The sequence below is a fragment of the Thunnus thynnus genome, chromosome 16, assembly GCF_963924715.1.
Source record: "Thunnus thynnus chromosome 16, fThuThy2.1, whole genome shotgun sequence".
NCBI lineage: Eukaryota > Metazoa > Chordata > Actinopteri > Scombriformes > Scombridae > Thunnus > Thunnus thynnus.
Genome location: NC_089532.1, coordinates 21,222,300 through 21,249,555, shown reverse-complemented (window position 1 = coordinate 21,249,555; position 27,256 = coordinate 21,222,300). Strand labels below are relative to the sequence as shown.

The 27,256-nt window shown below is 41.2% G+C and overlaps 1 protein-coding gene across 5 annotated transcripts in view; it reads right to left on the bottom strand.

The window, feature by feature from the left end:
* The window catches only part of ralgapa2 (Ral GTPase activating protein catalytic subunit alpha 2), a 95,768-nt gene that overhangs the window by 58,808 nt on the left and 9,704 nt on the right, over positions 1 to 27,256 (bottom strand). For 4 of the 5 annotated variants that reach the window (XM_067615294.1, XM_067615297.1, XM_067615296.1 and 1 more), the window contains exons 2-17: positions 21,343 to 21,453; positions 20,907 to 20,956; positions 13,148 to 13,205; positions 10,579 to 10,622; positions 10,266 to 10,446; positions 9,930 to 10,045; positions 8,725 to 8,863; positions 7,685 to 7,893; positions 6,489 to 6,734; positions 6,039 to 6,221; positions 5,647 to 5,781; positions 5,327 to 5,475; positions 5,037 to 5,148; positions 4,419 to 4,656; positions 3,257 to 3,436; positions 43 to 165 (exon numbers count right to left, since the gene is read on the bottom strand). In XM_067615294.1, coding sequence (XP_067471395.1) covers positions 43 to 165; positions 3,257 to 3,436; positions 4,419 to 4,656; positions 5,037 to 5,148; positions 5,327 to 5,475; positions 5,647 to 5,781; positions 6,039 to 6,221; positions 6,489 to 6,734; positions 7,685 to 7,893; positions 8,725 to 8,863; positions 9,930 to 10,045; positions 10,266 to 10,446; positions 10,579 to 10,622; positions 13,148 to 13,205; positions 20,907 to 20,956; positions 21,343 to 21,453 — 2,274 coding nt within the window. Of the gene's footprint in view, positions 1 to 42; positions 166 to 589; positions 737 to 3,256; positions 3,437 to 4,418; positions 4,657 to 5,036; positions 5,149 to 5,326; positions 5,476 to 5,646; positions 5,782 to 6,038; positions 6,222 to 6,488; positions 6,735 to 7,684; positions 7,894 to 8,724; positions 8,864 to 9,929; positions 10,046 to 10,265; positions 10,447 to 10,578; positions 10,623 to 13,147; positions 13,206 to 20,906; positions 20,957 to 21,342; positions 21,454 to 27,256 lie in introns of all 5 variants that reach the window. The other variant, XM_067615298.1, reaches the window with a different exon arrangement.

Genomic DNA, 27,256 nt, shown 5'->3' with positions numbered 1-27,256 from the left:
AGAAACATGGAGAAATAAAATTAGATTTGCTTCTGTATATACCTGGCAAAGTGTCAGACAGTTGTTGGGTGATGTCTGAGGTGCTGCTGCTACGTGGCAGAGGGCTATCTCCGCCTCCCAGCTCCTCCTCTGCCCCACATTCTGACAGCTGACACTCCTCCACATCTGACGGACAGGGCAAAAGAGGATACATAGTAAGACCTGTGCAATATGACCAATCACATACCACAAATGCAATGTTTAAATGGAATCACACAGGAATATGTATTTTGTTACTGTTAAGGGATTTGCAGACACATTAAGACATGCACACATGCAGTGGTGATGCAGACACTTGTGTTATACACTATATTCCTACACGTTGAAAACAGCAGAAGGGCTGCCCAAGAGTTTTTAAAAAAAATTTTCAGCAAGTTCAACCCACAAGACAATTTTGAATTTGTGTTAAAGCATAAACCTCTCTGCTCCGAGTACTGTCACAACAGACACAGAAACTGGCAGCGTATGACAGATAGTGACAGACGGATGGAAGAGGAAGGGTGATGGTCACAAACACACAAATACATGCAGCTCTCAGAATACACTTTACCTGAGAGTCTGTGAGAGCAAGCAGAATTACCAGAAGAGATACCAGGCAAGAAAGAGCTCACAGTGTGGAGCAGCATAGGAACGCTTTTAGTAGTGGGCAAAGCCTCGTATAGATGAACACAGTTGCTGATGGACTGGCTTCGCTTAGCTTCCATCAGGGAAAGAGAAAGAAGAGGGGAAAAGAAAACAGAAAGTGGAAACAGGAAAGAGTAGAGGGAAGAAGACAGTATTCAATGACAGCAAAGTACAGCATGCTACAATGCTGCTTCCATAGCTGCTTCCATTGATAAATGCATTCTTGATCAGGAGAGTAAATAAAGCAAGGCAATAGCAGAGTTTGACATAAATGATCATATCCAGTGTTTGTTGAAAACCGAGTATCAGTTCCAGAAAATATTACAACTGAGGTTATGTGAATAAATAATAAATAAGATCTACAGCAGAAGAAAAAAAAAATGAAACCAAACTCAGACTGAGTCACTGAAACAGTAAATTCTGAGAGACTAGAAAATTGTTGCATGTATATGTTAGAAGTATTGGTGTACGACACATTACACTGCAATTTTTAGACAGATTGTTGAGGCAGATAGTTATTTTTGTTCAAAAAAATCTAATAAGAATATATGGGCCAATATATTGTTTTACATAAATACATAAACATTTTTAGAAACAATCTTTTTTTTTTAAAGAATTGAGTGGGACATTTAACAGCTGAAAAATAAATCGTCAGTGCTCTCTGGTGGACAAACTATGTAATGGCAACATTCTCTCTGAATTATCTCAAAAGTATCTTTTTCATTTCTGTACTGCAATTTCTTGTTACTTATTGGCCGACTTATTCACCAACACTCATTTGCTTGCAGTAAGATGATACTGACTGATATGGGTCTGGCTGATTTACTGGGCGAGCTCTAGTTTAAACCAGTACTCTCTAATTCCATGTGGAGTCATATGACACAAGGCACTAAAATCTATCAAATTAAAAGTCACACAACAATACCCTTATATAAACCTTTGGATAAAGTTAACTTTATCCCTTAGAAATACTGCTCTGCCAAGTCAGTTGTAACTTTACACTTGTTTTTCATTAACCTTCTAAAAACCCTGCATTAAGGTACACATGCTGTGTACAGCTTTTATTTCTTAGGCTTGAGTAATTAGTTCTTATGTGTTTGGAACAGGAGAGAACAGAATTTACCATGTATGGACTATACCTACTACACTTTTATCTTACTTGCGTCTAGATTATATTATCTTATGTTATCTTGTGATATTAAAATGTAGACACAAATTAGTAAAGGTAAATCCGATAACTATCCCAGCAATGGCAGAGTGAGAGTTGGTTCAAATGGGTCTCTGTACTTGTAGAAGCTTAATGAGTACCATAATGAAATATCCAGCCTTTTTGTCCATTATCAAGACAAGATCTCAGAACAATATTAGTTTGTATTTGCATGCGTAAGTACGGCCAAGTTTTGACAGTTGTCATTGCTGAGGCTTTGCCATTGTGTCTGGATAGCACTTCAGGCTTAATCTCAAAGAGAGCAATGAAAGAGGACAGTTCTATTCTCTGCTTTCAGCATACTTTAATTACGCCTTTCAGTGAGAGAGATACATCGTCTCTGCTACAGCCTGCCGCTGTGTCCCATTTATGCATATTAATGAGCATTAATTACACTCTTAATGAAACTATCAAAAACTGCCGTGCAATTGATGTGTGGGTCTTCTCTTGAGGAGTAGGGAGGAGGGCTGTCGGGCCTTTGAAGATCAATGTGGGAGAAATCCAATTAGGCCAAAGAAAAGGAAGGGAATTTGAAGCGGTTGTGTTTAATGTCCATCTTTGCTTGCACGCAGATACAAATAAACGGACCAACTGAATAGGTGCATAAACATGCACACAAGACACATAATAGATGTGTCAGCACACACACACACACACACCTTCTAAGACTTCATCCTTAGGCACAAATACACCTGCTCCTAGCTCAACAAGCTCGTCATTTCAGATCGCTAGTGGTAATTGGGAAGGCGGAAGGCCAGGAAAGGAAAAGGGATCGTCTCTGTCTTTTATCCTCCACATTAAGATTCTGTCTAGACAAAATTAAGACAAGCGAGACAGGCATTGCAGCTAGTTACTACTCTACTGCCTTCCAGCTCAACTTATAATTAGCCTGCCAAATTCCCATCAGATAAGGGGTGTTTGCTGTGTCTGAATTGAACTAATGACAATAAGTGTCCAAAGCTGGCCTTTGACATGCCGTCGGGGGATTGTGTTGTACGCCTGCAATCGAGCTGACATGGAAACATGTTGACATTGGCCAGTGACATGTGAGGGGAACAATGGGGGCCATCTGCTGGAGCTCTTTGTCTTTGGTGTTAGGCCTTTCAACGGCACCTGGGCTGGCGTATACATGGACCCATCTTAAGGCTTTCACATGCAGTCAATACATCTGATAAACCCTGAGGCCTGACGTTGTGCTCCAGAAGCTTATCAGTGCTGTGTTCTTAGCCCACACAAAGGCAGAAGATTAATACAGCACGGATAAGGCATAGAAAACACATGTAGAGGGTCTTACACAGCATATCCCTTTGCATTATATTTGGCCTAATTTAATGGTAGAGTGATATGCAGCTAATATAGAAAGTATTTTATATCACAGGTACTTACCAGAGGCCTTCTGTCGGACGTTGTTACGGGCCTTCTCTACACCAGGAGCTCCTGATGTGGTGGCAGAGCGAATCCTCATGGGTTCCTGAACTCCCGGCCCGCCCTGCTCCCCTTGATTCCTCCAACTGAGTGAAAAGGAGCGTGCTACTGCTGCTGCCTTCTGGGAGTCCTGGATTACACCTGACATGCAGAGAACAACACTTGCTGAGTACTGAGGTGTCACTTAGTGTACATTTTTCAGTAATAATCAGCTTTATATTTGGATTTAGCAGCACCTAACTGTCTAACAATATAATACCCCCCTACTCTACAGTAACAAGGATGAGCTCACTGGTAAATTAAAGTTCCTGTATGTAGCAAATGAAATATTTCTGACTTTGGCAAGTACTAGTGGTAGTATCAAAAAATCTGTTTTGTTTGACCAATATTCAAGACACAAAATATATTCAATTAATGATATAAAACTGAGCAATTAGAATATTCAGCATCGAGGAGCACCCTGGTAGCCGAATGGTTACTGCACATGCCACCGAACTGCAATGTCCCCAGTTTGATTCCAGCCAGGGACCTTTGTTGCATGTCATACCAATCTTTCCCTTGTTTCATGTATGCCTCTTCGCTGCCCACTCCTATATTTTCAAAAAGGATCAACAATGATGCAGCTGAACCAGTGATATTGTCTTTTTTTTAAACAAAAACCTGGTGCCTGCATTACCCATAATACAACTCAGCCACCACCAGTTCAGCTGGAGATTCAGGTGTGTTATGCTAGTAGTGGCTAATGTAGCCTCGTGTCACTAGCATCAAGTAGAAATGAGGAGTGGGCTACAGAGGTCTGGTCAACTCACTTCTTTCTAACTCCACAATCTCAGATTATTTTCATTTTCAAACTTTTAGTCTTCAGACCAACCAATCCTGCCTTAAGTGACACAGCTCTGGAGCCACAAAAGGCTTCATACAATTTTTTTCCAGAAATGCATTAGTGCCCCCCAAGATCTTTAAACAGACTTTGATGTGTAAAATCTACCCACTTTCGCTCCAAGTAAAGAGTAAAGTAAGACTCAGCTAAAAGTGAACAGGATTTATGTTCCAATTTCAAACCTTTTCTCACCCAAATTTTAGCCATCCCAATTCCCCGTCTTTTCCCATTTCTCCCCCTCACCACGTCCTCGCTGCCTCTTCTCCTTCTGCTCACTGAGTTTGTCCAGAGGCAGGCTGGCCATGTCCAGGCCATAAACTGAGCGTGCCAGCACAGCCGTCAGCGAGTCCATGATGCTGGCCCACTCTGTCACCAGCTCCTCCCAGCAGGTAAGAGACGACAGCACTGCCAGCAGCTCGTCCCATAGCTCCCGGGAGATAAATACGCACAGGTTGGCTCTCACCCATGCCACGATGATGGTCTGAATGCAGGATGAGACAACAAGAGATGAATAAGCATTGACAGAAAGGGTTACAGCGATGAATTCCAGCCTCTGATAAGATGTGACATCTGATTTGGTATAGTGTCTCCTTGCCTTACTGTCAAATGCCCCATCCAAGACACACACACACAGTATATATACTGTATATATACAGTTTCAGAGCAAGTTGTAGCAGTTGCTCATGAATGAAATTACATAGAATTATGTGCATTAAATGTTCATTTTCTGTACCGTCTGTAAGTGTACTGTGAGTAAACATGAGTACTGAAAAGACATTCACACTCACTCTCTCCTCTTTTTTTCTGAGTAATAAAATCCTGTGCATCATCAAATGTAAAACTAAGCAAGTGCAGACATACCCTGAAGAGTATAGAGGCCAAACTTTCAGCAAAGTGGTCTTTTCTTTGGTTTTCCTGTGGCCTCTTCATCACCGCCTCAGTTATCCTCAGTAGTACCTGCAACATCTGCTCCCTGCAGAACACACAGTGAAACAGAATATATATTTTTGTCATCTATATAGACTATTTTTACGACCATAAAAAAATGGAGTGATCATGAAATCAATCAAAAGAAAATCTAAAAAGTCAGAGTCAGGAATGCATACATGACAAAAAACGATCTCCGTCGTGTATTTGAATATCTCACTGACCATGTCTGTGTGTTCATCGTGTGCTCCATGATCATGTGCCGGTAGATGCTGAGAACACACTTGCACACCTCAACCTGGTTATCCAGGAGTTTAGGTACATCCTGGCACGGCTCCAGCAGGAACACATTGGATGAATTGGTCAGGAACACCTACACATACAGATCCATAAAGACAGAAGTTAAGCTGAACAAATAGTAAAAGTATAGTAAATAAGACAACAGTAAAAACAGGAAAAAGTGCATACAGTAAGTATTGCTCATTCTAAACGCCAAATGCTGTGCTCTCAGGATAAAAACACATCTCTGAACATAGAGACACACCTGTAGTGTGGGCTGGATGCCAGCCTTGACGTCCCTGTTCTGCGCCTCTGTGAGAAAACCCCGACTGATGGCGCTGCTGAATGAGTAGGTCCTCCCCCAGCTGGATGTCCGTCTGTGACCATGACTCTCCAACATCTGGTAAAAGACAAGGCCAGGCTATGACTCAGTAGAAATAAGCAAAAACACCAAGACTCATACTATACCTATGATAGAGAAGACCTCCCATGTTGTTAAGACAAAAAAAATGGCATGATCTTAACTTGTTTATGTCTGGTTTTTTCAGACTACCATAGTATGTGTATTTTTAAACTTATGATGTGATTTAAGACTGAATATGTTATTTAATAATATCATTTCAGTCAAACTGAACTTAGAATCACAGCAGTCTTCACCTGTGCATGAATGCTGTTGTTCTCTGTGTTGAGTATCTGTTCAGAGCTGTCATCCACTTCATCTTGCTGTGTAGTTTTGTCAGGCTCTGTCATGAAGCTGGGCTTTTCCTGCAGGATCCACTTCCTGTACACTTTGATCACCTTCCTGGTTGCTGATGCCTCGCAGGACGGCAGCAGGAAAGCCTTATGAGTGGGGACATGGACATTCAAGCTGAACTAACAGTGTTTTGAATAGTTTTACAAGCAGCCTGTTCAGTAGGAAGGACCTTTAAGTAATGTTAACAAATGGCCAGCAGAGGGCAACATAGTACAAGTTATTGCAGAGAAGTCATCCAGTCTGCATTATAATCATGACCCAATGTGATATATATGATATAGCATCTGCAATGACATTTATTTATTTAACATCAAATAAAGTAATATTGCTCGGATACAGTTTCTCATCTGTACCTGGTGGAAGACCTCGTTGACAAAATTCACATTGTCCCTTGTGGAGAGCAGGATGGCATGCACCATGTCATAGACATAGCGATGCTCCTCCTCAATGCTACACAAACTGGAATCGCTGGGCCGCCTATCAGACAGCGTGCTGCTGTTGGAGTGGCTCTTCTCAGGCTCCCCCGCTGGCCCGTTCGTATCCCCATCTGATGTCTTATCCTTCTCCTTCTCCTGGCTGCTACTGCCTGCAGTGACAGTCTGGGCACCACAGAGACACAGTGTCAGTGAGAAATGAGTCTCTTAGTATGCTACGGGCTGCCCGCTCTGTTAAACAATTGGTCGCTAGAGTCTTACTGACTAGGAATTCTTTTCTCGACTGATTGTGTTTTAATGTCTTTTTTATGGGGAATGAGCAACTGTATTAGGCGTTATTGTAAAATGAGTCTCACCTTTTTTCTAATCACAACACTATTAGTTTTGCATTTCATTCCCCTTCTTCTTCTCTCTATAATTGCTCTCACTGTCAAATGCTCAAAAATATCACAAACAAGAAATCTACAGTACTGTTGAAAAATCTCACTATATGTTTTTAAACACTGTTAAAATAATGATAAATAATAATTACTGAGAGACCATGAGTCTTGTTTATTACGATTACATGATTGCAGGATGTTGTGGGCAGTGATGTTAGAACTTTGTGGTTACACTGAAAACAACAAAATGTCATTTCATTTTAGAGGCTGGCTTGTTTTTGGGCTCCAAAAAATAAGGATAAAAACATATTTTTGTTAGTATATTGTATTCTACAGGTTTGCTACTCTCATTACATACAGTCACATACAGACTTAAGAGCCGATCTTGTTTGTGATTGCACACTTCTTGTCCAACAGTATGTCTTGCTTCACATTTCAAAGCACAAAATGTGAGTGTGAATTTCACAAGTTGTTATTTATAGTACTCCAAAAGAAGTTCATGTGAAAACATGATATTTCTACACACTTGCAACCCCTGAAACACACTGTTCTGTGACTTCTCATTTATAGACTTCTCATGTGTGAGAGTATTTTTTAAAATACATTGTCCTTTGTAGGCATGCCCAGTTATCTTTATACAGATACAAGTACTGAGGGGGGTTGATACAAACAGTCTACCTCCTCCCTGGATAATGACAGAATGAGAAATCAACAGAAGGGTACTATCGCGCTCACCTGGATGAGTTTGGGAATGACCTCGGTGCCGTTCTTGGCGCTCTGCGCCGCAGCAGCACTGCTGACATACTTCTTCTCCAGGAAGAAGGTGACCAGCCAGGTGATAAAGGCCACACGGGGTGCCAGGTACTGGTCCCTGGTGCAGAAGGTGCTCTCATTGTTCCGCGTCACTGGCACATACAAGGGTTTTGGTCTGTGATGGGGGAGGTCTGATCGAGCGACACAGTAAGAAGAGTGGATGAGAGTGAAAGATGGAAAAGGACAAAAAGAAAACAGCAAGCGAGAAAGAGAGAGAGATTAAAAATCAACTCCACATATATGCCTGTGAAGCTTTAAAGTTTTTCCAGCTGAATTAAAGCCACAGAAACTGAACAAACAAATTTTTATTTTACTTTCTATTCACACCTGCTTACTTGTTAAACCTTTTGTCTTTTAGATTATATTACCATGAGTCCAATATCACAACAACACACATGAAATTCATTATTCTCTTCTTTAAAAATAACTATTCATCAAGTTTAGGGTGACTGTAAAATACTGTTCCTAAAATAACATTGTTTAAGAGGTATTTGTGTATGTAATGAACTCGGTGGTAAATGGTAAATATATAAATAATGGCTCCACATATTAGAAAGGTTTGTGTCATGCTGAATATCTCGAAGCTTCAAAGCTGTTTCCATGTGTTGCAGTTTGTCTACTCCTTTCACTTAATACTGCCTCTGCTACTTTTCAATGACATTTTCTTTATGTTTGACCTGAAGTGCTGAAGAGAGCCTGCAGTATGAATTGTATAGAGAGTAGGCATATATATATATCTATATATATATAGATATATATATATACTAGTTTGCTGAATAGAAGCTTTTTACTCACACAAAAATGTAACATAAGCAAACATTACAAATTGTCAAACTGAGATTTTAACACCCAAACAGCAGCCCTTGAGTTCAAGTACAGTGTGTGTAATACTGCAGTAACAGAACAGTCACTGTGAAAAAGCTTCAGCGAGAGGTCAAATATATACTGTATGCCTATCTTACCTAATAAAGGCTTGTAGAGATTTGTGAGCTTGGTGAAGGAGGGGAATAAATGTGGAAGGTAGTACTTCTTGAACAGGCTGAAGAGAAACCTGAAGCCTGTGTCCTGGTTCTCTTTGTTCTTCCATTCTAAACTGGATGCCTGGCGGACAACACAAAAGCAGACAAGGTCAGGCTACAGGGAGAGGAGACACTTCCAGCATCACTAAGTCAGTGACAGTTTATTGTTTGCAACACAATAGTTTGAAGGTTCCTCTAACAAACAGTAAACAGAGGGGAAATGGTTTGGGCTAGGTACACATAAAGCCCCATTCAGACCAAAGATTCACGACGAGGCAAAACCATTTTAGAACGTTGCAGGGAGAAGTTGAAGCTGTGTGAACTGGCCCGTCTCAGCTCGCAGTTTGTCAAGTCTCCAGTGGTTTTAGAACTTAAGGCACATCACCTGTTTCAACAGCCAATCAGCTTGTAGCGAAGTCAGCAGGTCAAGTCAGCAAACTGTCAGCTGATTGAAATGGCAGAGTTTTGGACGGAGTAAAGGAGAGCCTCGACCCTCATTTTTATGTTTTTTCGCTGTTCATCAATTCTAGAAATGCGACTGTAGCAAGTAACTCACTATCACTATCATCATTATATTTTAAGACGTTACAATTTATATTCAGCTACGAAAATAAGCCTGAAAAGCTGTCAGTTAGAACGGTAGTACAGAGAATCGTTGCTATGGAGATGATACACCGTCTCGTCTAGTTGCATTGGTATAAAGTGTCAGGTTTTGCAGACTGGTGCATTGCGAAGTAGTTGCGAGTTTCAACTCGTCTCATTGTGATTCTTTGGTCTGAACTGGGCTTTAAATTAACAGACTCCAACTTTACACACTTGACTGCTATTGTATTTGGTTTTTAATCTTACTGTTGTGCAAGACAGGAGTTACAACTAGCTGAGCAATTGCACAACTTTATGACGACAGCTACACTTTGTAGCCAAAGTATACATCGAGGTGGAAAGGGCAAAAAAAAAGATAAATCCAGGGTCATGCAAGTTTTCATCAAGACTATACCTAACCCATCTAACTACTGACAGACATTTGTCTTTCCATCTCTATAAACAAAGGATTCAAACTTGAGATTGTGTTATGATAACCATATTGTAGCCACTGCATAATCTGGCAAATAGCTGCGTAGCATCTCCTAAGCAAACATAGTTATTACCTGGATAACCATGAACTTGAGCAGAGTTTCGAGGATGTAACACGTCTGGTCATCTGCAACCTTTTCTCCTACCACAGCCGGAACCAGGGGGGTAATCTCTTCAGGCACCACCTTGGCTGCTCAGATTGACAGACACAAAGACACGAGTTAAGTGCCATATGTGTTTATTAAAAAAGGAGAAAAAAAAAAGTCTGATATCAGTTTAGTATCTTTTGGATGACTTCAATGACCACCCTAATCACATTAAGCTGTAAAAACATCTCAAAATCAATGTCACTGACTGTAAATATGCACATGTAGAAGCATGCATATTCATGTGAGTCTGCCCTGCCTCACCATCAGGGGGGTTGGAGAAGGGGTTGTAAATGATGGTGTCAAGGGTGCAGGGCCCTCTGGAGGAGGGCACAGCAGGGAATCCTGGCACCAGACAGGCAAAGATAAGGAACTGCTCCTCAGCACAGTTGTCCCTCAGGGCCTGCAGCCACAGCAGGAAGAGACGGATCCCCTCACAACGGATCTAGACAGGAGAAGATAGGGTGAGAAAAGATTAAAGAATACGAGAGGATATACAAAAGAGGCCAGAACAGAAATATGTTGGATGAGAGCTTTTCCCCCCCCCATATCTCGTTGAAGTGAAAACAGCATTTACCTTGAATGAATTTCCAGTGTGTAGAAGCTTTTTCAGAATAGAACCTGAACAAACGCAAAAAGAAGAGCAACTGTCAAAGACAAAAGCACCCCAAATATTCAACAGACGTCCTACAGCTGATGTTCACGGACACAAAGAACAGCGTAAAGCTGATAGGGAGGGACTTGCTTGTCATCTCCACTGAGGCAAATTGACCTTGATGGGTGGTCCTGACAAACTAGTGGGGAGAGTGGCAAGGCTTCACATTTTCCTGATGAAAATTAACATCGGTTGGCAGCGACATGCATTCGTGGAGGCAATCTGGTTCCGCTGTAATCAAATGAGACATTGCTCTGATTGCTAAATACCTTGAGTGGAGGATGTCTGTGTGTGCGAGTTAGGACATACTCGTGACAGACTGCAGACAGCGTTTCTTATGAGGACATGGCGGGGCTGTGAAGCAATTTTTGGCTTGTACTCAGTGATTTTAGGTTTAGGATTAGGGTTAAAACTTGGGTTACGTTGGGATAAACGTCAAGCTACTCCAAGATTATGTAAATCTTAATGAGGGATTTTTTTTTTAAACCGACTAATCTGACCCAGACGTATTTAAGTGGTAGCCATGAGTAGCTGGTTAAGAAAGTCTGGCAAAGCTGATCTGTTTGTGTGCGTCTGGTGCTTGTTATTGTTATCATTATATTTTATTATTGTTCTCCTCTCATCAGAGTCATATTTCTATGTTGGACACATAACGGCAGTGATGAATAATTCCATAGAGGCTGGGCTCAGGAAAGAGGAAAGTAGGAAGAAGTAAGTATACTAGAGGATGATAAAAGGTGTGAAGATTTTCTTCAGCTTTTAATGGTCTGCTTCAAACACCTGTGACCTTGCAATCCTCATCTAAAAGAAGAGAACCACTAAAACTCATTCATGTCATTCTTGACCTACCCTACCCACCACAAGGAATTAGTCACAGGGCACAGAAATGCTTTCAGCGATGCTACTGGAAGCATGTGGTCTGGTAGAATGTGTTAATAGCTGATAAAAAAATAAAAAAAAAAGTGGGAAAAAAAAGAAGAATTCAATTAAAACTCAAGACACGCAACAAGCACTGCATATTTTTCAAAGCAGGAGTCAGGGTCCGACACATCCGAGAGCAAGCGGTAGCAGCAAGAACAAAGCAAGTGAATGAGAGGAATATTGTTTCATGGCGGTTACATTCTAAAGCACAGATAAGTAACCATCAAACACTCAACAGATGATTTACTGCGGAGACAGACGCTCTTAGTTTCTGTTTCATTTTCCTCCTCTGCATCTCTCCTTTTCATTCATTCATTACAGTTCGACTCCATGTCTGTAGTGGACAGGTAGCTCGTGGAAGCAGACAGAAGGAGCTTGGAGTGAACACGCGCGCACACAAACAAACGCCATTATGTTCTCTCTCTCGTTGTTCCGACTTGACGTGTACGTTTCTGACGATCTCTCAGCAAAGTCTCAGTTCTTGAAACAAGAGTTTATTATCAAGGTCATCCGTACTCGTTGAAGTCTTATCATGAATTCTCGCTATGTACTCCATACTCTCTGGCTTTACACAAAATATGGAGGAACCTACATTTAAAACAGCATGCACTTACTGATCCGATATGTGCCTAATTTTATATTTTGCATATTTGTGTAATATATCAACATTATATATCCATGACTAAAGGAAACAAACCAAATCTAAAGGGAACTTCACTGTTGTACATATTATGTATACAATGATTTAATCACTAAAATTATGGAAGAAAAACAGTTATTTTCATCTTTTGGTTGCCGGGCCAGTGAAAATATACAAGGGGCCTGTAAAACTCTGATCTACTGGCCAAGTGGGCCAGTGGGGGAAAAAAACGTTATGTTGGACACCGGAAGTACATAGTGACAGCATAGCATCTTGACCAGTGACACGTGAACTGATGAGCGGTAAAGGAAATTCTATATGAGTTCAGGAAAAAGGCCGAGAGGCAGCTTTAAACCTCTGATGATTTGTTGTCCAGTGACTTAGGAAACAGTGAATTTGTCTGGGGCATCCAACCTGAGATGAGCTTTAGTATTTGGAATTACAAGCCTGAGGGGAAGGCCAATCTACAGCAATGATCTGGACCCAGACTGTTTAGCTGCCAACGGCTGACAAACAATGGTTATAATTGGGGTTATCGCTTCTTGCAAGGGTTTTCCTTTTTGTGCGGGACTGAAATCATGCCAGCATAATTCAATTACTTATTTGCATTTCAAATGAAGTGCTCATTTGCATTTCCCATTTACATTCCCTTCTAAGACTAATTATTTTCTCTTCATTATGGAAGGCTTAGACATGGTTGAGGTGACATTTTTGTCCTAAGGTTTATCTTAGAGGTTATGGAAACATAAGGAGGAAAGACACAGTATATACAGTACCAGTCAAAAGTTTGGACGCACTTTCCCGTTCCCTTGAATGAGAAAGTGTGTCCAAACTTTTGACTGGTACTGTAAGTACCTGTCAGGTATAACGGAGAGACAAGGGTTAGCACTCAAGGTAGTGCCAAGTATTTCATAGAGTTACAGTACATACCTATACTGTGAAACTGCCACCGGTTGTAGATTTTCTCAGGCAGATGTTGTAGAATTTTCTGATGAAAAAAAAAGCAAAAGTTATGATTAGGTTAATCAAAAAATTGGAGCCAGAGAAAAATGGCAGAATTTGACGAATTCCAGTAATGATGACAGCATTGAGGTTGCATCAGGTTAGAGAGTACAGCTTTTTCCCTTCCAACAGAAATCCCAACATAAAGTCTCTTCAATCAAGTTACTCAATAATGACCAGCTCCAGGCTTTACAATGATTGATTTGATGGTCGATCAAAAGAAGGAGGAGGAAAAAACTGACTTTGTTTTGGTAAGTGCCACCGTTTGGTCAAAGCAGTATACATTTATGGAATGCAATGTTCCTGCCCTTTCCCTCCACTTGGCCTTGCATGTCTGCAGGTCCCTGTGACACAGGACAGCACTGTGAAATGTCATCACCTCACCAACAACCGCTTTACAACTCAATTAGAGTGCTCTAACCTTTCAGCAGCCTATCATTATTCTTGAATGCGGCGACAGGTTAACTGAGCCCCTCTGGAGAGATGGAAAAGAGGGCTTGGGGGATGGCAGGTGTGTGCGTGCATGCGTGCATGGCTCGTTAACAGTCAGTGCACTGTGAGCAACTGATGCCCCAATGGCTCACTACTCATCAAATCCTAATCACTGACCCAATAAGACTTCATGATTGTAATGTAGAGGTCAAGCCTGCTCTTTGCTGCTATACGTATGCAGCTCTGACCCATTCAACCAGACAACCGACTCTGGCCGGCATGATAAAAAGCTCATCTGCCCTGGAGATTCAGAAAAGAGAAGGATACAGAGCATGAAAAAACTGTTTTAGTCCTCTCTGGCCAAAAAGTGTCATGTAGCATCCGAGTGAGAAGAAAAAAAGACTAAAAGAATGATGACAGAGTGTGAGAGAAAACTGTTAAGACTATAGAGCATCGTTTTGTGGCATGGGAGAAGAGAGAAACTACTAAATAAATGTTTAGTTTTTAAATAATATACCTAACAATATTTCATATTCCTTTTGTTTGAGTGTTTACATAATAAAATGTACACATTAGTTTGCTTGTTTCTTTTGTTTTAGATGACCAAATCATCATTTTCTGTTGTAAAATATTCATATACTCACAGTAAAATGCCTCTGAAAGATGGCATCAGATAACATTATGTCACTTAGTGCTTCACTGCATTATGCCATGAGCTGTGGTTGTCCAGAAGTCATCTCCTGTTTTGAGTGTCTCAGTTGTCAACAACTTCCTTCTTCCCTTGTCATGTTCCATCTTTAACTTTCCCTTCTTGTCCTCTGAGACTAAATCCCTGTCATTATCAGTGACAGCAGAGATACTGAAAGACATACATCACTTTAAAGGGGCACTGGATGATTATCTGTGCCGTTCAACTTCTCTCTTATCCACAGACATGATGATATGCGTATGCAGGCGTGTGGCTGCACCTTGCTATTGATCCCACATGGGATTATTACATCTCCGTACAGGCTCTTCGTTGGCCTCCTTCACTCCGTCTCCTTGGGGCAGCAGACACATTATGCTCGGCAGTAACACAGCGGGGTAGCCTGCTTAAGCCTTTCCCTGTGTGTGTGTGTGTGTGCAGACACAATAACACCTCCTTTCTCTCTCTTACACAGCACCAGGAAGGGAGAGTGGGAATGAGATGGAGAAGCTAGCTAAGAAAGACTCCCCGTGGAGCCGGAATGGCAGCCGCAACAATGAGGAATTTACTGGCTGATACAGGGCGAATGCAGAGTCTGCCGGACTGGAGGTTGGTGGAGTTACTCTAATCTGCAGCCATACTCCAGCATAAAGATGGGGGCATTACTGTGGTACAACTACAGCCTTAACGCATTTACATGATCCGCACTTAGGTTTCCAGCTGCAGGGCCTGAACATGACACAGAATACACTTCTCCCAGAGGTGGTCCACAAGGGCTTTTTGACGGCAGTGACAGACAAGCAGGACTCTCGGAAGAAATGGAGACATTTACATATTGTTATGGTTTTTGATCCGACGCGGAGATGATTAAACCCACTGAGGACAATGAAATCTCCTGAAGCCACAAAGCACTAAACTTCTAATATAAGGCAAACCTACTAACATGAGACGTACGAGCAGAAATCACAACAATGAAATGTCACAATAGTTATGGGCAAAACATGGAATGTCAAATACAGTAAATAGTGTAAGGAATTAAAGTGCAATTCTGCTAATAAGAAAATAATAATCATGTTTCTTCTGTCACAATCAGTTCACAGAAGGGTCTAAGCCTCATGGAAAGACTTCAGTTACACAGCTGCTTTGTTTAAAATGCTTTGTAAGGTACATCCAAACAGTGCAGACCAAACCAGGCTACTTATTTACATGCTAACCAAATTTCTTAGCTCGCCCTCACTATTTGTTGGTAAAGGCCTTGGAAAATTAAAGCTGACTATGCAAATCTCATGTAACATCTCTAATACAATGCAGCTTAAAGCCTAAATGGCTTTGAGCTCCATTGCTTTAAAGTTACTTTGGGATTATTTACCAAAATACCCTCGACTATGATCTGGATCACTGGGAGATGATTTGATTCTCTGACGCCAGTAGGTGGCAGCAGCAGAGTGCAATCAAACTCCTTCCCAGGCTTCCCAATGCCTGTTGGCTCAGCCATGAGGTTTTCCTCTTTGCTTTATGTGAAAGCTGCAGCAGGCTTGCTCTAAGTCCATCATGAAATTACTTTTATGATCAGGCATAAATTGTTTTGAGGGGAAAACGGGATCTCAACTGCATGCCAAACATTTTAAAATTAGGAATGCATCAAAAGATGACAGATCACCACTCATGCTTGTGACAAACTATTTGTAAAATGCAGTCTAGCTTTGAAGACTAAACATAAGCACAGGTGAAAGCGCAGCGTCAGACATCAAGATTTACTCGACCTGTTCCATGTGCAGGCCCCAGCTACACTCAGTAGATTTGCATTCATGCATTAACCAAAAATCCCCTGCTGGAGAACTGTCAGTCATAACTAGGACTGCATAAAGAGGAAAGAGAGAGAGGGAAAAATCACTTAGCTAATGGCCCTGGGTTAATTTCTCAGAAACATGTTAGGCAGCATGCAGACTTTCAGTGATTCCATGAAAGCTGTGGATCAAGAAGAATATGTGGCTATTATACCATTCAGAAAAAGGGGAAAAAGACAGGAGAACTATTGATGGCTGTGCATGATACAGTGACACTGTGTAATTAATTACCTACTTAGTAATGACCATTTACACACACACAGCATTTAATGGTGCATTTCAGTGTGTGGCATTTAAATCAGTCACAATCAATCGTCTGTTTGCCATAAGCCGTGGCAGGTGGACAATAATATGCCTCACTCCTCCTTAATTGGTCTTCATTTTTAAATGTTAAGTGCCTGACTTAAATGGGTAAATCTCTTTATGTTTAATTTCTTTCCTCTTCTTAATTCCTTTGCTTACTGTGTATGTTGAATCTGTTGTGGTTTCTGTGAGATAACTGTGTTGCCATTTGGCCTAGACATTGTTGAGATTTTAAGTGATTTTTCAAAAAAAAAAAAAAAAAGGTCTTGCACTTCAAACAAAATACACCAGCTTATGCATTGCCAATGAGTAAGGTTAAATTCACAGTTCTTGATAAAAAGAAAAGGGCTGACTAGAATTAATAATTTACCCACATGGCAACTCAGTCAGTCAAGTCTCAAATCTAGATGATTTTGCAAAATGGATGACAAGGGGAATTCAGGATGCTGATTCAGATCCGGATGACATGCGAGAGGTCATGGTGGGGTTATATCCTGGAGAGAAAGTCCAGGGAAGTGGATATGCACAGACTTCCCTTTGAGTTTTGATGGTCCCAGAGCTGTTCCTTAACTTGTCCCACAACCTCAGTGGCACCAGGATTGAACTGCTTTCAGACAGTGAGGGGTCATCTACAGTCACACGGGAACACAGACAGACTGGTCGTCTAAAGCAGTACCTTTCTCACCGCGTACTTATATCTGCTTGCTGTGCAGCAGCAAGAGGCGACATAAGAGACAATTAGAGAATGCACCTTGAGTCCAATTCAATAGTAAATGGCTGTCAAAAGGAGATAGACCAAATGACAAAGGCATCGTTTCACACACCTGCCTAGTATTGATGTTTGTAAAACTTGCAGTGGATTTAAAGTAATCCATCAAATACAATTTGACTGCACGAACATTCGGCCCCTTCAAGTCAATATCTACTTAAGGCCCCTATGCCAGCAAATACAGACTTTAATTTATGTTGATAGATCTGTATCAGAGTTGCACACAAAACCTTTTCCTCAATCTTTACAAAGCTGCTGAAGCTCTGTCAAGTTGCACAGGGACCATGAGCAAACCAGCAGTGTTCAAGTCCTGACACAAGTTCTCAATTGGACTGAAGTCTGGACTCAGACAAGATATAAAGATGTTTGTTTTAGGCTTCAGCTTTGCATTTGGGGGCATTGTCTTCCTGGAAAACATATCTTCTTCCAATTTGCGGTACTTTGGTAGAATTCAACCCTCCACATTCACAAGCCTTTCAGGCTCGGTGCGTTCAAGCATTCCCATGTGTGTCTTCTGGTGTGTAGTGTTTGGCTTACACCGAATATAGCACTTAATATGATCACTAAAAAACCTCAATTTTGGTCTTATCGTACTATAAAACCTTTATCGACTTTGAGTTGCACATGTGCTTTCTGGAAAACATTAGGCAAGATGCCATGTCTTTCTCAACCGTGGCTTTCTCTTTGTTAGTCTGCCATTAATCTGCAACTGGTCCAGTACCCAGTCAATAGCTGTTGTATACACCTCAGCTGTCTGGACTGTAGCTCCTTCAGAGTTGCCATAGGTGTCCCAGTGGCCTCCCTCCATTCTCATTATGTTTTTGAGGATGGTCTGTTCTAGACAGACTGACAGAGGTGCCATATATTTTCCATTTTCTCTGATTGACCTTATTGTGTCTTAGAGATATTCAGAATTGGATATTTTCTTATTTTATTTAATAAATATTGCTGATTTGTGTGAATGCTCCTCCTTTGTCTTCATGAGGCAGTTGCTACTAGGATATTGACTAACAAGAAGTTCCATATACAAGTGTATTTAACTTAAAAATACTTGTCACACCTTCACTGAACACACATCTCCAATGAACTCGTTAGGTAACTTCTAAAAACAATTAATACTGATGACTTAAGTGTGTCGTAGAAAAATACATATATTTTCTCATTTTAGGTCAATGAGACTGAAACTATAATTTACAAAAAAGAGCACAGATCTTTTTCTGTTATAGTATAATGGTAAACGACGTGGTTATGGTCCGGTTTATGTGTTACAAAAAGGACACACAGGTCTACAATAGAGCAATATTAAACAAGAGGTGATGTTGAGTATGAAAATGGACTTTCTATACTGTACATACAGCAATGTTACTGCATTCTCACAGGGATCAGGTCTCTTATCTGTCAGTTTCGGTGCAGCATCACAAGCTGTGTGGTGGATGCCTTCGTGGCAGCAGACACAAAGAGATCCTGGAAGGGGATGGCGATGGCTGCTGGTGGCGGTGGGGGTGGAGTGTTACAGCAGAGTTTAGGGGGAGGGACAAAAGATTACCCCCTCTAGATATCCATTACTCAAACCGGCTCAGCATGGGGGACCATACTCCCCCATAGCAACCCGTGAAAAAGGGGTCACATACCTCATCATGACAGCAACGTAATCCCCACATAGCCAGCTCAACGCAAACACACACTGGAGACATGTACTGTATATGTCAGCCAGATTTGAATGCAAGGAGGGACCCAGGTGATGGAAAGTGCGAGGGACCATATTCCCTATCTGCCTGGCTTAACTGTGGCTTTCCAGGGAAATTCTTACACAGAAAAAGAGGGACAGTGATGTTGAGCTGTGTTGTTCTTCTTAACCTGTCATACAGCATTAAAGTGTGTCACAAAGCACAAAGCTGCAAAATGGCTTATGTCCCAACAGCCATCCATTCATAGCTATTGTACACACAGCTCTGAGGCTTGTTGGACAAAGGCTGCCAGGGCTTATGTTTTGGTTGGTGGACTTCTGTGACTAAAACTAATGACACACATTTACAATAAGCATTATCCTGCAAGGAGATGTTGAGATAGAAGCCGTTGTGATAGAAATGACACCAGTTTTAATACATTATAGGGTATACTTAACTGTGTTTGTGGCAGAAAAAATGATTAGGATACACAATCCACTTGCCTCGAAATATCAAATCAGTCTGTCTGTTACTGCATTCGTCATGTCACTGTGTTACATAATATAACCTCTGGAATAACATGATACATATTAGTAGTGCATGTTTGTGAGCACAAATGTATCCATTGATATCATATTCACAACCACATACAATACGACATGTCTAATCTAATACGGCGTAAAGAGAAAGTCTGCTCAGTGTAGCAGAGCTCGGGATCAAAGCAACCCTGTATCTGTCCTGTACACTCCACTCAAAGCAAGCTTATCTTCTCAGTACACGGGTAAAAGCACACGTCGTCACAGGCAGGGGCTAAAAGGGGACAAATGAGGGTTAAGCTGCTTTCAATATTAGTTCTTTTTTGAAAAGATGACTCCATAAATATGTAGAAGGCATGAATCCGGGCTTTATTTACAGGTCAGATGACTGGATGTGTGTGGACAGGCAGGGAGACTATCTTGTTGAGGAGTGGAAAGAGCTGAAGGAAAACCTAGTTAGTTAGATTTCTCTTCTTTCAGACAGATGGGGTGAACCGATCTCAATGAAAACTTTATTTTGAACAATATTATCTTGCTAACATCGGGTTAAGAAGGTCATAGATACAAACTCAAATAATAGAGTCTAAACTCTAAAAAAAGATTGCCAACACAGACAATCAAATAAATTGGATGTAATGCGTGCTCTGAAATGCACTACAAAGTACATGATGCATCACCCAGACAGAGCCAAAATGTACCATGATAATATAAAAATAGATTGGCTAGCAAATTAGGAATCCATAGCTAAAAGGCAGACTACAGTGGTGTCTACAGCTACTGTAACAAACTCATGAATTGGGCAGTAGGCCCAAATCCAAAGTTAAGGATCCTCTTCTATGCCTTCTTAGCTGGAATGACTTACTTTATGTTTGACATAATGCAGGGAACACTCCCAACACACTCCCAGGTGATCAGAAAAACTAGGACAAGACATACTATACAAGGAGGGACAAACAGACTGCACTCTATTTGGATCTGCTGTCATCCTTACAGCCTTGCCCTGAGCAAATGTAACTGGAGAGCTGACTGTTTGTACTGGAAACTGGAGCTACCTTTGCAGTCAGGTGGGAAAACAAGGTAGGGGACTTTAACCTGCATGTGCAACAGAAGAGTGCTCTAAAAAACAGAGGGAGGGGCCAGGAGCGTGTTGCGCACACACACACGCCAAAAAAAGAACATACCTCTTCTGATTTGCATACACGCCTTGGTTGTAAAAACAAGAAAGGATCTGAAAGCTGAGCCTTTTTTTCCCCTTCCTGTACAACCTCCAATTGATTTCTAGGCTATTTGAGGCAAATTCAGGAAGTAGTGAGAGTTGCAGTATAGCACCATGGAAACTATGGTCCCACCCCAGTGTTGCAGAGTTCAGTAAACAGGTTGAGGCTGTAGCAGCTATCAGTGGAGATTAGAGATGAAGACACCGACACAGAAAAAGCAAGATGACTTACTTCAAAAATAAAGAGGATAGAGTCCAGCTCCTCCCTTTGAGATTTGTTCCCTGCAAGACAGGAAAGGTACTTGAGTTTTTAAACATATAACCAGGAGGTATACTGCATTAGTCTCATCAATAATGTATCGATAATATGGGCCATTTTGTAAACACTTATTCAAATCAACTTGTGTTACCATGAGAGCATACTCCCAGTGGGAGTGGATCCCCCACCCGTGACAATGTTAGAAGCAGGGTAAACACACAGATACACTGGACGTAACCAGAAATTGCTTTTCTATGGCCTTATACTCATTGCTCTGTAAATGTGGGGCAGAGGGAATTAAACCTTTACATACCATAGAGAGCAGGGAAAGGGTTAATTATTGAACCACCGTTGACGGTGAGTGTGCAGTTTACAGAAATAAACAAAACACAAAAAAGCTTGCACTCACCTTTTTGTTTTAAGTTGCTTTCCAGTGTAATGAAATTTTCATAGAAGATAAAATAAATCTGCGAACAGTTGCTCTCGAAGAATGCCTTCAGTTCACTCTTGTCAATGATTTCTGTAAAAAAAGGGGAAAAAAAGGAAACACTGACGATGAAATCTTGAATGAACATTTGCTAATATTGATAGTAGCCGGTTGTCAAATGAGACTTACATCTGAATCTGGGCGTTAACATTAAATACAGAGATATTGTGATATGAGAACAGATTTTGTCTAGAATCATGATATTGTGGTACAGAGTAATAAAGTAGTGTTTTTCTAATAATAAAAGCTTAATTATTAGATGATTTTCTCTCAGAAATGTCTGTTTATTATATCAACCATTAGTAATAATCAACAGTCATCACATTTCATTGATATATATAGTGATACTTGATTTTGTCAATATTGTTCAGCTGCACAAGGATCTATGTTAATTGTATGTGTCCATATGTCAAGATTTGCGAGTATACAGAAGGCTGAATAAAAGTGTCACTACAAATCTTTTACCAACCTATTTTTAGACACCTGAATGTTCAGCAAATGTCTTTCTTTCCCAACAGTCCTTTAAGTGTCTCTCTTTAATTTAAAGCTGCTACCTGTGCTATCCGCTGTCCCTTTCATTCCAAAGAGACACTTTAATATCACTGTTGACTTTGTACTTGTTTCCCCTTTTACAGATTACATCTGTTTTAAAACTGAGGCAAATTGCTTCACTTCCTTACCCTGCGCAACTTCCCCCCTCACCTGTAATCATCATTTGAATGATGACTGACTTTTTGGAGGTGTTGAGAAAACAACTTTACCTCTCAATTTAATAATCTCACAGTCCCTAAGTGCTGAGATTTGTAAAAGACCCCATCTCTGTTGATGGTGTGATACAGTCTAAATGACCCCCCCCCCTAAATTCATACCGCTTTAGGTGGAAAGAAGGGCATAATTTCAGACTTCATTTTTAAATCTCATCAATTTGCCAGTGAACTTCCTGTACTTTCAACTAAAAAGCAAAAGCATGACTGAATACACACTCAGCCAACTCATACTGGTGTTCCAGCTTGCAGGACAATTTGCATTTTTCTCAAAAAGGTTCATTTAGGATGTTATTTTCTCATCTCTACCTGGATGAATTTAGGGATTATCTCATGTAGACTTTTAGAAAAGGAAAGGGATGGTCTGGATGGAGGCCAGGCTGAGGTACATTGACGGTCACACCGGCTCAGGCTGCAATAGTTCCAGTAATGAGGGGAAATAAGTGGCACACAAACCGACTGGCACTGACAAAATCCCAAATTCTTCATGTAATAAAAAGCCCTATCATTTCCTGTACTTATTCAACCGTGGTATTGAGAGAGGTCTGGTCTGAATAATCAAATATAGGCCAGGAGGAGTCCTGGCACAATAACAGCAATTAAGATTCACCTTCTGTTGCGATTCTCCCTCTAACACATGGCAAACTGGAAGAGTCCCAGAAGCTGTCCAGCTCATGGGGAGTGCTGGAATTATGCAGTGTGTGACAAAGACTCAGATGACCTAACTTTGGCCTGAGATTTAAGCAAAGATAATGAAGATGCATAACGGGCAGATCGGGTCAAAAACATGACTGCCTTTAGTGCTCAGCCTTGGCATGGGGGAAAACTAGCAAGGCAGTATCTGAGGATCCCAGGTGGCACGCTGGCTCTTTGAAAATTAAGAGGTCTATAACATAACTAGGAGCTGGATACAGATGTGCTTTGAGAGCGATCAATTACATCTTAAAAGTCTACAACTCACAGGTAGCCAGTGTCTAAGTCTACAATGAAAAATATAGATAGCCACTGTCTCTTGAACACATCCGATGCTCAAACTCTCTCTCTCAAATCAAGTAACACTTCATTAAATGCTCCTTGCTCCTGGCATTAAGCTAATCATGTCTGCTCAATTCACATTAAAGCACTAAGAGTAACACACATGAGCGCACACACTCACACACATTGCAGACTTTAAGGAAAACTTTAATGGTAGGTGTAATGATTGACCATGCACTGACTTAGTCCCTTTAAAACTACAGCATTTCTCTCCTCTGGCATGAGCTGCAACAGCCAACACCAGAAGTGGGGGCTGTGGGTGTAGGCAACATCTGCTTGTCTGGGGTAAAGTAACACTACTGGTGTGGCTACTTTGTTATTAGACTCTTGCTTGGCTGAAAAACACACAATGCATACACCACTTACATGGTGACCAGATAAACATAAACTATGCTGGTTTCTTCCCATTGTTATAGGCACTGGTCTCTTTTGGGGTTACCTCTGAGCTGGCAGCATCAGCTAACCTAACTGGCCAGGCTTCAGTATAGGTAGCTGGAATGATAAACTGCTCTGCTGTACCAAAACAACCCTACTGGCCAAAAATCCCACGGGATACTGTGCAGCCAGCTGACGAGAATTGATTAGAGCGTATACCCAGAAAACACCTCTCAAAGACAAAAACTGTTGCTTAATTGCTAAATGTTATTTTTAAAAATGGCAAAAATGTCACTTTAAGCAGACAAACAGAGGGTTGCTCTTTAAGTTCGAAATGTGACTATGCAATACATCTATTCTTGTTATTGAGGACCAGCAGCATGGCAAACACCAGTACCCCAGGGTCAGGGTCCGAAAGCACCCATATCAGCCCGTTGCATGGCTCATTTTTCCTCTGTTGGAGGGTTTGCTGAACGGCTGGCTGGCCTGCAAGCTCAGAAAGACAGGAGAAGAGGAGAAAATGCTCAGTGAAACTACATATGGAGGGTGCTAGGGTCAGTGTAAGTGTGTGCTGTTGTTGAGAAAGCATGAGTATGTTTGTCATGCGTATCAGTGAGAGGCTGCTCTTCTCATACAACAAGTTTGAGCCAAATAACCATCGACTCGCTTCATGTTTTCACACATTCACACGAAATCCCTCAGAGAACAGACACAGATCAAATGTGTAAGGAATAGTTTTGGCCTTTGTTCTATAATAAAAGGCCAGTATTAAAGAATGTCTCTTTAAGATGTAGTGTCTAATACCCATCAAGATTACATATTTAATTAAACAATCAAGAAATGGAATTACCCAAAATAAAAAACAGGCCTCATCAGTGCAAATGGTGTATGTGTGTGTAAGAGAGACAGAGAGGAAGTCTGTAAAATAATGATGTCACTTAATTTGAATATTGTTGGTAGCGTGAGTTGATTGGGGGTGGGGAACATTTCATATGCCGTGCTGCATGTCACAGAGGCATCAGAGCTCGTCATCCTCCTCTCTATAGCCGTCAGACTCACTGCTCTCCATCTGCTCAAATAAGCCTAACTGGTCACTGGAGCATAACGGATGGAGGGAGAGGGAGAGGGAAAAAAAAAAAGATCAGAGGATTCTTGACAGTGAGCAAGAATCTCAGGTGGACTCTAACCTTCTTGGAAAAGGGCTGACAAGACACTCAGCCTCCCGAGTAGTAATAGACCTACTGTCCAGGCTATATACAGTATGTCTAAGGTGAGCAAAGCCACTTGTTTACTCTGTGTTAATGCAGACAATATGTACTAAACAATATCATGTTAAATATTTACACAATTTTATTACACAAAATGCATAAAAGTTAACAACACTTTTTTGTCTAGTGCACTTCATGTGAGCTCAACCCCTAAAATACGATAATTACACAAGCACTGTAAGGTCCTTTGTCTCTGATTAACTTGTGGAAGCTGCACTAATGAAAAGCTGTCCAAAGGTAATGAGTGTAAACAGCTATAGCAAACCTTATAAAAGCCAGCAATGAGTGAGAACTGTGTGAACTGTTAGTTACTATAAATTAAAGCCAGTAATGCATAAGATTTATACATGAATTGGCAGTTACTGATGACATACTGTGCTAATAATGATCTGCAGGCTCTCTGTAATAGGTTGTATTTTTTGTAAAGGTTTGGCTGAAAGGATGAAGTTGTACAAAGGTTAACAGCATTGTGAGCAGCGATACCCTTCAGTCAATGGGCTTCACTGACTTCTCAGGTAACAGCGTGCCGACAGAAAGAGATAGAACCTGTTCTCCGGGCCCTGGGAATGCAGGAGATGACACTGAGATCCTCTGAGGCCAACGAGACAACTGTGTCCTTCAGTTGACACCCCTCCGCCTGCAAAACTCTTGTGTCAAAGACAGGAAAAACACTGTTGGATGAACAGCAGCTGTAGAGAGCTGTGACCACAAAGGAGCTGGCATGGTGGGAGGAAACCTTGTGGTTTTAACACTGGTGGCTGCAGCAGAATGAACCGATAGCTTGGTTCTCTTGTTTTCATAAACCCTCTGTTTGAGGAAGCAAAGTTAAGGGCCGACACTTAATGATCTTATTCACACACACAAGCACTGGGAGTGGCGAAGAACTCATAAAATGGAGGGGTACTAAGAAAACCCAGCCGAGTTCAGTGACAGAACAAACCAGGGGTCAATTTTGTTGTAAAATCTGATAAGACTACTTCTTATTGACTGAAGCTACATACTCAGTGCTCATCAGCTGCCTAGACTACAGTAAACTGACTATCCTGCAAGGGGATAATTAAGTCAGCCTTATAGTTAACCGACCAAAAAAATTGTATGAACAATGGTCTTGATACTACTGACTGTAATAACTTAATGATGCACAGACCTGCAATCTTCTTTGGTGGATTTAATAAACACATGTCAAACAGACCAGCCTTGACAGGTTTGGGTTGGATGACACTGTTCTCCATTGTGATACGTTTCCTGTTAACTGTCAGGGAAGGGCAGATGTTCCACCCCCAAGTGAGAAGACCAGCTGGAAAATAATTACATGCAGCTCGAGCTGAGGGCCATAATGTAATATTTTGGAGTGCAGAAAATCACAGCATCCTTTGAAAAATGTTCTATGGAGGCAGATATTATCAGCTCGCTGTCATTCTCACAAAAAACTCGAAGGAAAAATATCCCACCCAAATGTCAAAGTGCAAAGATTATGCCGTTATTTTCCAACCTCTGACTGGATAAACATCAAATTCTGATAGTTCAGATGTCATCGCGTCACTGAGGGTCTATCTCTGTGATTTCTGGGGTGAAGGGTAAAAGGGTGGATTCGACTGAGTCCCACACAGTATTATGTATGACATGCCTCTGGTGCATAACAACTTCACATAACCAGGGAAAGAAGGACACTGTCCATCTGGTGGGCGACGCATTATAATTTTAAGCTTCTAATGAATAATTAGTGTCTCTTTCTGTTGCTTGCTATTCTAATATACTGACTTTAAACTGGGTTTGCCCAGCAAGCACTGAAGAGACTGAGCTTGTTAGCCAAGCGGGTGAAGGTCATCTAGTCAGCTGAGGCCTATGGTATATTTGCACAATCAAAACCAGACATCAGGCTACTCTGCCCACAACTCCCTGTTCAAACACATTCAACATAAAACACATGCAGTAATAGTGAATCCACATTTAATGTTCAAACCATATTTAACCCCCTGGGAAACTTACAATATATACCATTTATAACACCTGCAGCAGAATCATTAATATGCCATGTCATACTCAAAACACAGTCTAATCAGGCCTTTGATCAGACTCACCCTCATTAGCATTAGCTAGCTAACACTGCAGGTGCACTATATTCTTGCCAGAATGGAGATGAGGAGAGAGAAAAGACTGATACGTTTTCTTTGGCAGTATGTTCAGAAAAGACACAGAGGACTCTTTAAGGGTCCCAGCAGAGGGATGCCTGGAGGGCGCCAACACATCGTAGAAGAGAAGGAGGTGGTAGCTAATGTGGAAGCTGATGGATGCACTATGTATGGTGTTTCCCTACATAAATGGTTGACTACACACAGTTTTTTTTTTTATGGTGGGGATTATACATGAGGGAGACCCCAAAAGGCACACTGA